General features: G+C 34.1%; 1 protein-coding gene and 1 pseudogene across 2 annotated transcripts; one reads left to right on the plus strand and one right to left on the minus strand.

The window, feature by feature from the left end:
• Positions 1 to 2579: 2579 nt before the first annotated feature.
• Positions 2580 to 6217, plus strand: LOC130932642 (fructokinase-like 2, chloroplastic). Of its 2 annotated transcripts, none has more exons than XM_057862012.1 (6): positions 2580 to 2924; positions 3130 to 3219; positions 3392 to 3651; positions 3735 to 4387; positions 4808 to 5279; positions 5745 to 6217. In XM_057862012.1, exons 1-6 carry the CDS (start codon positions 2752 to 2754, stop codon positions 6002 to 6004), a joined length of 1908 nt encoding a protein of 635 aa, XP_057717995.1. In that variant the 5' UTR covers positions 2580 to 2751; the 3' UTR covers positions 6005 to 6217. The 2 variants fall into 2 exon arrangements, with proteins under 2 accessions (XP_057717995.1, XP_057717996.1); XM_057862013.1 differs by having other exon boundaries at positions 2703 to 2924; positions 3102 to 3219.
• Positions 6218 to 6904: 687 nt separating this feature from the next.
• Positions 6905 to 11617, minus strand: LOC130936092 (folate synthesis bifunctional protein, mitochondrial-like; annotated as a pseudogene).
• Between the last annotated feature and the right edge of the window lie 234 nt (positions 11618 to 11851).

The raw sequence follows: 11851 nt of genomic DNA on the forward strand, positions 1-11851 counted from the left end.
GTCTAATGTTCTTTGATTTTTGTTTATTAATTCTAGGAAGAAAAAATACACGCTTCATTTAAGAGGGCTTTTGTGTCTCAATTCGTAAATTTGCTGGAGGAAGGAATATCTCACCAGATAAGATATTTTGGTGTTAGACTCAATAAGAGTTACTTCAGGACTACACATCATGAGTATGTGGTTAATTTAAACCAACGTATCGATGTGCACAGACTTCCAGAATCGTCAAGTATCCATGATATGGATTTAAGTTTGTGAATTTTGACATTCTCAATGCTCCTGGTACGATTGCACCTATTTAGTTGGTAAATTTATTATTTTAGAAAAAAAGTATAATTTATTTATAAATTTATTTATTTTATTGATAATTTTGGTTGTTTTTTTTAACAAATTTATTGATAATAATTGTTTTTTTAAATAATTTTAGATGTTATTGGATATCTTGTTGAAATTGAAAATGAAAGAACTCTTGAAAAGGATGACAAATCTATCAAGTACACCATTATTGAATTAGAGATTGATGATGAGTAATTATATATTTATTTTTATAAATATAAAAATTTTGTTAATCTCATTTTTTTAAATTGTTATTTTAACTTATTTTATTATAAATATTTTTATTAATATTATTAATAAGTAACAAATGTATCTTAACTAATGTTAAGCTCAGTTATAATTTTTTAGATTCAAACCATCGTTTTTAAATGTCAAGTATTTAAATTTTTTGAAAAAATCACTTTGGATTGATTTTAAAAAAAGGATTTAAATTTAAAAAAATAATTTTTTTTTTCAAAATCAATCCAAAATGATTTTTTCAAAAAATTTAAATACTTGACATTTAAAAACGGTGCCTTTGAATCTAAAAAATTATAACTAATCTTAAGGTTAGTTAAGATACATTTGTTACTTATTAATAATATTAATAAAAATATTTATAATAAAATAAATTAAAATAACAATTTAAAAAATGAGATTATTAAAATTTTTATATTTATAAAAATAAATGTATAATTATCCATCATCAATCTCTAATTCAATAATAGTATACTTGGTAGATTTGCCATTCGTTTTAAGAGTTCTTTCACTTCTAATTTCAGCAAGATATCCAATAACATCTAAAATTATTTAAAAAAATAATTATTATCAATAAGTTTGTTAAAAAAAGTCGAAATTATCAATAAAATAAATAAATTTATAAATAAATTATATTTTTTCTAAAATAATAAACTTACCAACTAAATATGTGCACTCGTACCTAGGAGCATTGAGAGTGTCAAAACTCACAAACTTAAATCCATATCGTGGGATACTTTACGATTCTGGAACTATGTACACATCGGTACGTTAGTTTAAATTAACCACATACTCATGATGTATAGTCTTGAAGTAACTCTTATTGAGTCTAACACCAAAATATCTTATTTGGTAACATATTCCTTCCTCCAGCAAATTCACGAATCGAGACACAAAAGCCCTCTTAAATGAGGTGTGTATTTTTCTTCCCTGTAATTAATAAACAAAAATTAAAGAACGATTAGATGAGAATAAACAAATAAATTTAAAATATAAATAACATAAATTTAAAATAAAATAGAAAAATATTAGTAGAAAACTCACGTCTTCATCGAACCAAACCATCTCAATTGAGTATGGCAATGGAGAATTTTCATAACTTAGTAGTGTTCATAACCGTATCACTCGTATACGTACACACAAATTGTTGATTGTAGGATTGATGTCTGCAATTTTGTGAATACCAACTATTGGAATAAGTAGAGAGATTTTGGATATATGTAAAGAAAAGAATTGATGTACTCTAAATTGTGGTGCTATACATATCTCATAACTTATACTTTTATAGTTGACTCATAACTAAATTTTTTTAAATTTGATTGACTTTAATTTAAATTTAAATTAAATTTGCGAACAAAGTAAATAAATATATTAACAATTTTTAAAACTCTAAATTAACTAAATCTTTATAGTAATATTAGTATGTAACAATCGAGGTACAATCAACATAAATCTTTTTAAAAATCTAAATTTCTTTAAAAAAACCATGTAGCTGCAATTTAAAAAAAAATCAACAAAATTTTTAAAAAATAATATTAAAAAGAATTAATAAATTTTTAAAAAATAATATTAAAATTTAAAAAATAATAACTTAAGTAAAATAATTTAAAATTTAAAAATTAATCATCTAAGTAAAACAATTCAAACAAATAAAATAATTTAAAATTTTAAAAAATAACAATTTAAGTATAAAAAACTAAATAAATAATTTAAAATTTAAAAATAACAATCTAAATAAATAATAATTTATAATTTATAAATATAATCTAAAAATTTCTAATAACAACATCTAAGTAAATAAACTTCCAAAATTCAATATATGACCATTACGTCAAGATATGAACTCCTCAATTTTATTTATAAACTCTTCATTTATATTACTATAAAAAATAAAAATTTTTTAATTTTTAAAAACAAAAATATCCAAAAAAAAAAAATTGGGATCTATTTGTCCTTTTCTATTTATTTTATTATGTTTCATCATAAGATTTAGGATTACACCTTTCTCTTGCCGTTGCACACACTAAAACCCTTCGCTTCGCAGTTCTCACCTCTGCCTCCCGTTCTCTCTCCCACCGTCGCCTCTGTTAGTGGCGGTTGTCTGTCTCTTCCGCTATCTCTCAGTATCTCGCGTTCTTCTCAGTTCGGCTTTGCATCTTCCTTGTTCGTCTCTGTTCGATGCCGACGGCTTGTGGTCATTCTTTGTTCTCTGACTTCCCTCTGTCATGTTCGTCTCTGTTCGTCGCTGACCGCTGTGTTCTCTCTCTCGTTCGACTCCGTTCATCGCCTCCGCCGTCTCTTTCTCTGACTCCCTGCTCCATCTCATCCACCCCACCAGTTCACAACTTCAGGTTGCCATTAATCATTATAATGCAAATCTGAACATATTTATTTGTTGTTAATGGTTATAGAGATTGTAGGCTGTGTTTATCTTGTATGAATGTGTGTTATTAGTTACTAATTAGGGATTTAGGATTCTGATATTAGAACTTGATGTTGATGATTTGATAATATGATATATTTTTCAGGATGTCTGATAATGTTGTATCTTCCTAGGTCTAGAAGGAAAAATGCATTCCGAAATGTAAGTGATCGTGTGTGGAAGCATGGGATTGATATTCAAGGCAAAGATGATGTTGATAACATGTAAGAGGAACAAATGGATTTGAGTTTTAAGCTAATTGTCTGTAAAATTGTTAACTTCCCGCTAAGTGGACATGTTTGTTGATTTAGAATACTAAACATTTATTCTTTAGTAGAAGTTTATCTCTGTAAGACTCTCGAGTTTGACAACAACCTTGGTTCCCTGGGATATAAGGTCCGGATGTAAATGGAGTCATGTTGCAATGGCTAGGAGGAAAGCTTCTCTTGATTCTGATATAGGAAAGTCCAATGAAAATGATGCAGTGGTGGAAAAGAAGACTTCTAGATCATCTAAAACGAAGAGGGTGACAGCGAGGACGAAGAAAAAATCCACAGATGGGTCCCCTGAGGAGAACATTGATGCTTCCGCCAATGAAGGCTTAACTTCCTCTAGCGATGATTCCAAGAAGAGAACTCGAAGGACTCGAAAAAAAGGTGCCTTAGTCTTGATGCTGATGATTTATCTGTGACATATATGCTTTATTTTAAGTGTTGTCTAAACCTGCTATCATTTATAGTTACATCTGTATCTGCTGATTTGGAAGAAGATACGGAAGTCAAGGAAGAGAAAAAGGTTCGAAGACGAAGGAAACCTAAGGAGGAGAAGGTAATTATAGAGGATAAGGCTAGCGAAGGTGAAACAAGTGACAAAGAGGAGACTTCCTTTATTGAAAATGTGGATGATGAAAGTGATGATGACTTAGAATGGGTAAATTATGATGAAGAAGATATTAGCTATACTTATGGTTGGCCTCCCCTTGTTTGTTGCTTTGGAGCCGCACAGTATTCATTTGTTCCTTCGGGGAGGCCAGCCAATAGGCTTATAAATCATGACATTCATGAAACAATGAAGGATGCATTGTGGAGCCCTGAAAAATTTGTCAGGGCCCCTGGTACCTCGGCTGGTACTGTTGCCATTGCTCTTGCCAGCTTGGGTGGTAAGGTTGCTTTCATGGGAAAGCTTGGGGATGACGATTATGGTCAAGCAATGCTGTATTATATGAATGTGAATAAAGTTCAAACCCGATCAGTCCGTGTTGATAGTAGAAGGTCTACTGCTGCGTCATCGATGAAGATTGGTAAAAGGAGTAAACTGAAAATGAGTTGCGTAAAACCCTGTGCTGAAGATTGTTTGACAAAGACAGAGATAAATGTTGATGTGCTGAAAGAGGTATTAACTTGAAGCCCATTTAAGTTTGTATTTTATAGTGGTAGTGGTAGGTTATAGCCTTATAGGCTGATTATTGTTGATATAACACCATTATAGAGCTTGATAATGCCTTTTTTCATTTCTTGGAACCATCATCCATTGTTAGCAAAATCAGAACTTGGAAGATTAACCAACGAACTATTTCATTATCCTATTGTCTATTGTGTTGTTCTGTATTCTACAACACTTAGTCTGTTGATATGGTGCTTTGTTGATGGAAATGTTAGTTACAGTAATTTGCATTTGAATGAAAAGTAAAAATATGAAATGTTGCCGCCATTACAGGAATGATTGCTTTCCTTATTGCATTTTAAGTCCTCTGATTGATGTTGATACTTTTTGTTTTTCACTGCTTGAATAATTTAATAACATCTCCTGCAGGCAAAAATGTTCTACTTTAGCACACATTCCTTGCTTGATCGTAACATGAGATCCACTACACTACAAGCGATAAAGATTGCGAAGAAATTTGGAGCAGTTGTTTTCTATGATCTAAACCTTCCTATGCCACTATGGCAATCTAGGGAAGAAACTAAAACTTTCATTCAGAAAGTATGGAATCTAGCAGACATTATTGAGGTCACTAAGCAAGAACTAGAATTTTTATGTGGGATCACACCAACAGAAGAATTTGACACCAAAAATAACGATTGGTCCAAGTTTGTCCATTATGAACGTGAAGTGGTAGCACCACTTTGGCATGAGAAGCTTAAGATTTTGTTTGTGACTAATGGAACTTCCAAGATACATTACTACACTCAGGAGTTTGATGGTGCTATTCTTGGTATGGAGGACCCTCCGATCACCCCATTCACTTGTGATATGTCAGCATCTGGAGATGGCATTGTTGCAGGTACTTTATAGTGAATTTACATTTAATAATGTCTTTGCCTTAAAAAAAAGGACCAATAAATCTCTTTTAAATCATGTCTGACATTGTTATGAAAGAATATTTGACATGAATAGCTTTCAAGTCAATAAATTTGCAAGGAACTTGTATATAGCCTTTGGAAGTGTTTAAAAGCATGTTTGGTTAAAAGGACCTCTCTTGCTTCTTTTGGGGGGTGTTTGCGTCTTCTGAGTTCAGTTTTTGAGGGGGGAAGGGAAGCAATTAAAAGGTTTGAAAAGTAAAATAGGTTCACTGATACTCTTCAAACCCTTTTCTTCCTTTCTCTTCAAAGATAAAGTAAATCAACATTATTATATATAGAGTTGCACATACATACTTTCTAGCATGAATTTCTAACTGTTAAGAGTGGCTTTAAGATGAAAATTCATGTTTATCCCAAAACTAATGGCGTCTTCTCTTTCTTTTCAGCTCTCATGCGAATGTTAACAGTTCAGCCTGATTTCATAACTGATAAAGAATACCTGGAGCGTAGCATCAAGTATGCAATTGATTGTGGGGTTGTAGACCAATGGATTCAAGGCCGAGTGCGTGGCTTTCCTCCACGCGAAGATATGGATGACGTGATTCCCGACGACAATGGTATACGCTCAATTACTGAAACCGAATACCGCACGATAAAGAGTGACCGAGAATTAGAGCCTGAGGACGCATTAGAGCCTGTTAGTTGATCCATGCGCGTAGTAATATTAGTTTTCCCCTTGTGTTTTCGCATAGAATCATAGTGAGGCTTTCATCCCGTGTACAGAAAACTGAGTGTTATTTATATATTTGCCTTGCTGTTGTTTTTCCGTTGTTAGTTATAACATTAGGCATCTGTATTAACATTTTTTGGCTATATCAATGGCATCGTCATGATCAAATATCAAAGAAATTCCGTTCCACGAATCGTTGTTGGGAGTTTGAATTTTGTATTTTCTCCTATGTCCTCTAGTAAGATATTGTTTGTGATTTTTTCTTACAAGTTTTCACAAAATTTATGCATCTTTGCTAAATTACAAAAGGTTATGATCATGTCTAAACTGCATATAATTCCAATTTTTTTTCCTCGGAATTAACCGAGATATGTATGCCTTTTACTGGATGAATCACGAGCATTTTTTCCGGAATTGAATGGTAAATTAATGTGTTATTGTCAGTTACCTATATAATTGAACGGATATTTTCCTTCTCTCTCTCATAAGTGCTTTCAATATCTTATTATTCATTAACAACAAACTAAGCACATACTCTTCTTAGTTAAGTTACAAGCGTTACAAAGACTGGTTTCTTTTATTTTATTTTATTTTATTTTTTTTCTCCCATGAGTCAGGATAGCTTTTTTATTTTCCCAGATTTACCATGAGAATCCATTTTGGTAGCTTTAAGCTATTTATTAGAAGAAAGGAACACACTTAAGGCTATTTTCAAGAATTTTTAAATGACGGAATCTCCTCTAATTTGTGCCATTCCTTCTCTCCTTTGCCTTTTCTATCATCACTCCCAAACAGACCCTATATATGGTCTCAAACCGTGGAAAGCTAAAAGCTAAATACCTTGACATTCACCCTTTTTTTTTTCTTTTCCTCCTGGGATATAACAGATCCTTTTTTGAATATATGACCAAAAATATCTGTCAATCAAAAGCTACAAGTGAAATGTTGAAACAAATTTCAGAATCAAATACAAAGGAAGACTAAGGTTTATGGGAATTTATTAGTTGAATAGAATTGGGTCAAGAGTGAAGATAATGCACATGATAAATTTTATTGGTGGACTTTTTCTATTCTAAAGAAAAAAATGCAATCTTCACTCTTCATCTTAGCATTACCCAAAGTTTATTCAACACTGGTAAGGACATGCTGATTATTTTGCGTGTGTAAGCTTTATTCCCATTTGACATACACTTCCATTAATTGTACTCCATGCTTCTCTGCTCCAGTCAGCACTGGCAACATGGCAAACAAAATCAGCAATGGCCTTGTTGCATAAAGCCAAGTCCATGTATCAAACGGGAGTATCAAAAAGAATTCAACATCAAAGTTGGTGACAAATTCATTGTCTAGATTTCATGGCAGAATGTTTATGTTTTAGAATTGCATCGCACAGCTTCACAGCATCACAATTATCTTTGACATTATGCACCCTAACAATGTTAGCTCCAGCCAGAACACCCGCTGTTATAGAAGCAATGGTAGCAGGATCCCTCTCAACAGCAGAAGGTCTGGAACAAATGTCACCTAGAAAAATTGTCTTCAGTTTTTTCGAGAATCCAATACCAGGGTCAATAATAATCCCTCCATGCTGGAATTCCTGACAGTTCTGCCTGCCTAACCCTTGAATATAACTCGGGGACACCTCCCAAAATCATATTCAGGTTTTCACTGCTCTGCATAGTGCATGGGTCCCCCCTCATATGCATCGCAACATAAGGAACATCTAGATCTGCAATGACCTTGAACATATTAGGATCTAACTGCCCTGCAGATACATCATTTATAAGATGAGCCCCTCTACTAACTGCTTCTGAAGCAACATCAGAGTAGAAAGTATCAACAGATATGAGCTTTCCCTCTACCTCAGGCATTGACTTTACAGTTTCCAGGACAGGGATTAATCTACTTAATTCTTCTTCAACAGAGATCCTAGATGCCTTTGGTCGCGTAGACTGAGCACCAATATCAATTATATCTGCTCCCTCTGAAATCATTAATCGAACTTGCGATACAGCAGATTCCACAGACTGGAAATTCCCCCCATCACTAAAACTATCTGGGGTCAAATTAAGGATGCCCATAACGGAAGTTCTCAAGGACCAATCAAGTAAGCCATTTGCAACAGGCATTACCCTACATATACCTTCCTGTCCAATAAGCGATTCCCCACCTAATTTTTCCCATAATTCATATAGTCCACCAGAATGGCCCGAAAATGCATGCCAACTAGCAACTGTATCATTGTCAATAGCTGATCCCAGTAAATCCATCAAAGGGGCGATAACAAAAGGCCGCTCCCAAATTCTTTCATGAGGTATATTGAGAATATCAGATCTGACTTTATATTTACCATAGAATAAAATGTCTAAGTCGATTGGCCTTGGACCATACCTTATTCCATCGGTTCGCCCGAGGTCCTTCTCAATTCTTTTGAGCGCAGCCAATAATTCATGTGGACCTAGTTTAGTAACAGCTCTAACTGCAGAGTTGATAAAGCAAGGTTGATCAGTAATGTATGCTGGTGCTGTCTCATACAAACAAGCATGCCTTGTGACCTGTATGCCTGACTTCTTCATCATTTTCAAGGCTTCCTTGAAGTTATGAACCCTATTACCTACATTACTTCCCAAAGCAATCACCACATCCTCATCTTGTGAGTGAGCTTCCACTGAGGAATTTTGTGCTGTGTGAAGACAGGAGAAGCTCGATACTGCATTCAAAATTAAAACAGATCAATGAGGACCACAAAATAAATATACAGTTTAGAAACAGTCCAATTGAATAAAACATACAAATAAAGGGGGAAAAAGGGGGGGGGGAATAATTCATTCATGCTCTACAACTTGTTTCCGAAGTCTTATGATTAAGAATATTTGGCTTTTAAAACTTCAACTAATGAAAAGCCAGTCCAATGACTAATACAGGAATAAGACCTTTTAAAGTTACAAGATCTAATTCACAACACACATGGATCTGATTTTCGATATATGGTCATAGAAAATTCAACCACAAAAAAAGATTTGATGAAGCTTAACAAAAAGGCAGCTTGGTTGAGAAATTTAATTCTAAACATTACCATTAAGATACTTTCTGGCCGTGAAAACCTGATGCCTGGGCAGCCCCAGACACTTCAATATACCCATCTGAGCAGAGGCTTCCGTCTTGGAGTAACTTTGAAGTGAAATATGCTACCTCTCTGGTTTAATGAATGAATTACACTACAAGAAGGCATGGCAAGGAACCAATATCAAGAACCCTCAAAGCACATAGATAAATAGAAGAAAACCTGATATGCTTTCAAGGACTGATCAGCAGCCTCATTTCTCTTATCAACATACTTGATTTTGGCCAGATACCGATAATAGTTCCCCTTCCTGTAAATGACAAAACAAAAACAATCAAATTCCAAATTCCTCAAACAGAAAGACGTCAAAGAGAATGAAAAGAGAGAACAAAATCCCCTCACATCTTATAGAAGAAGACACTAGGTACACCACCAGAACAAGATGGAATAAGGTTTTCATCAATAAGAGCCATGATATCAGTGCAGGTCAACTCAGATTCAACTTTGTTCCTATAATCCTTAATCATATAAGTAGCCACCATCAAGACTTCAAGTTTAAATAGATACTAATTTTATTCTGCATGTGAAGTGTGTATGCTACACAAATCAGTTGCAAGTTCCCAATGATATCCAAAATGCCTCCTGTCACTATTTATCCAAGAGTGATTCTGATTCTATGTTGTTATAATTTCATTATATAGAATTACAGATTAAACCTCTGTGAAAATGTATGCAAAGAAAATTCCAGATATGTTAATGAGCAGAATAAAGTCAAAGGTTGGTACCTATTGCAAAGAAGACCAATGACAGTTATGTAGGTACCTAAGTGAGAAGCAATGTAGAACAGAGTAGAGAAGAGGGCTATGCATAACTGGTAGATCAAAATTAATTTTAACACAAGATGCTAACTTAAGAATTTTACTCTAACTAAATGATTTAAACAAAAGAAAAAGAAAATGACAAAGGTAATTAGAAAACCCCAAGAACCCGAACTCCAAGGCAACAGATTGTGTATGAAGGAGAAAAAAACACCGTACCCCAGAAGAAAGATGAAGTGGTGAACGGTGGTGGTGAAGCTTAAAGGGTTGCGCTAGCAGAGAAGACACCTACTACGGCGAAGGAAGCCACCTCATCGGAACACATACACAGAAGTGATTGGTGGTGCTGCGAGGTTGCCGATGTCCTTCCCCTAGAGGCGTAAGAGAGTCAGAGAGAGTTGAACACCAATGTGTTATGCGCCAGCTTGGAGAACTGGGAGTTCCAATTTGAGAGAAATTAGGAACTAGGTTTGGTCCTGGTTAACGACGGTTAAAAAAAATTGCATTTAAGAAAATCAGTTATTTTAAATCAGATAAGATTTTTTAACCGGTTTGATCAATTTTTGGATTATAATGAACAGCTCTAGCTAAAATATCTACAAACAAATGACAAGCTAAGATTAACTGATTAATAACTTTGTGGTTGATTAGAACGTTAGATCTAAGGAAGTTTAAATATCCAGTTTTTGATTCAATGCAAAGCAATGTGACCAAAAAAACACACGGTTTCCTAAGGATACAATTTTCTTTAACCAACATAGAAAAGGAAAAAAGAGGGAAAAAATCCATCCACACTAGTCCAATGAAACCTTTTTTTGTTACAAAGATCCTTTGCCAACAAACATGGATCCGATTTGCTTTTTAGTATTCTGACGATGGTCATAGAAAATTCAGTCACAAAGCTTCAGTGAAGATTTAAAAAACTGAGCATTCCATTAAAAAGAGCAACTTGGTTGACAAAATTAATCTTAAACATTAACATTAAGACACTTCAGTATACTCATCTGAGAAGAGGCTTTCATGTTGAAGTGACTTTGAAGTGAATATGCTAACTCCCTTCAATTGGGTGTTCTTAGTTTAATAAATAAAAATATGTTTTTTTTTCCAAAGGTGGTAATTCTTCATTGATTAGAAAGAAATTGGGCAAAACAGCCTCAGACAAGATATATAAGGGTTTCTGGCAAAAAAAAAAATCTGCAATTGGGGGAAACAGGGACTCAGACTTCCAAATTTTAGTTCAAGCACAGTGATATCCAAGAGCAAATTGACGCCATCCTAAAAGGGTAAAAGATATCAGAATTTTGTTGCAAGAGCAGCAGGAGCTTGGAATTACCTGGACACCAAGAGAGGGAAATGAACTTGCGAACAGAGTTGCGAGATTGGCGGCAGAAGAGAGTCTGAGTCGTCACTGGACAACGACGCCTCCCGGAACAGTAAGGGACATCTTCAAAGCAGAGGCGGATAGAGTCTCTCCTCAGCAAACCACGGGTTTCAATCTTTCAATGTTTCATGGCTACCCAATTGTTTGGGGGTAGGGTAGTCAAGGAAACCACGGTTGGGAAAGCAAGACGGAGAAGGAATCAGAGCTTCAGAGCGGCTTGGCACCTGGAAGCAATGGAGGAGGAAGGGGGAGTTGCAGATCAGATTCATTCATATGTCTGTGGCAAGGTTCTGATAACCAGGCCCGTCATTGAACCGCTCTGATCACTAGTTTACTGGTTCACTAATTCAATCGGTCTAATCGTAATTCAGCTAAAAAAATCGTTTTAAAATAAAATAATAAATAAATTATAAGGTACTTTATGCAAGTAAGCTTATTAGAAATATACAAAACTCTAAAAACATGAGAAAGTACATATTGAAAGTTTTTAATTACAATTGTTACCAAATATATATGACCATTATATATGGCTAAATTTTAATGGAAAAGCATCTTATGTG

The sequence above is a fragment of the Arachis stenosperma genome, chromosome 6 (assembly GCF_014773155.1).
Source record: "Arachis stenosperma cultivar V10309 chromosome 6, arast.V10309.gnm1.PFL2, whole genome shotgun sequence".
Taxonomy (NCBI): Eukaryota; Viridiplantae; Streptophyta; class Magnoliopsida; order Fabales; family Fabaceae; genus Arachis; species Arachis stenosperma.

Excerpts from the sequence above, each read along its gene's own strand:
- LOC130932642 (XM_057862012.1), top strand. The coding sequence starts at position 2,752 with ATGCCGACGGCTTGTGGTCATTCTTTGTTCTCTGACTTCCCTCTGTCA. Across the intron at positions 2,925-3,129 it reads CCACCAGTTCACAACTTCAG|GTCTAGAAGGAAAAATGCAT; the intron begins GTTGCCATTAAT and ends GTATCTTCCTAG. Across the intron at positions 3,652-3,734 it reads TCGAAGGACTCGAAAAAAAG|TTACATCTGTATCTGCTGAT; the intron begins GTGCCTTAGTCT and ends TATCATTTATAG.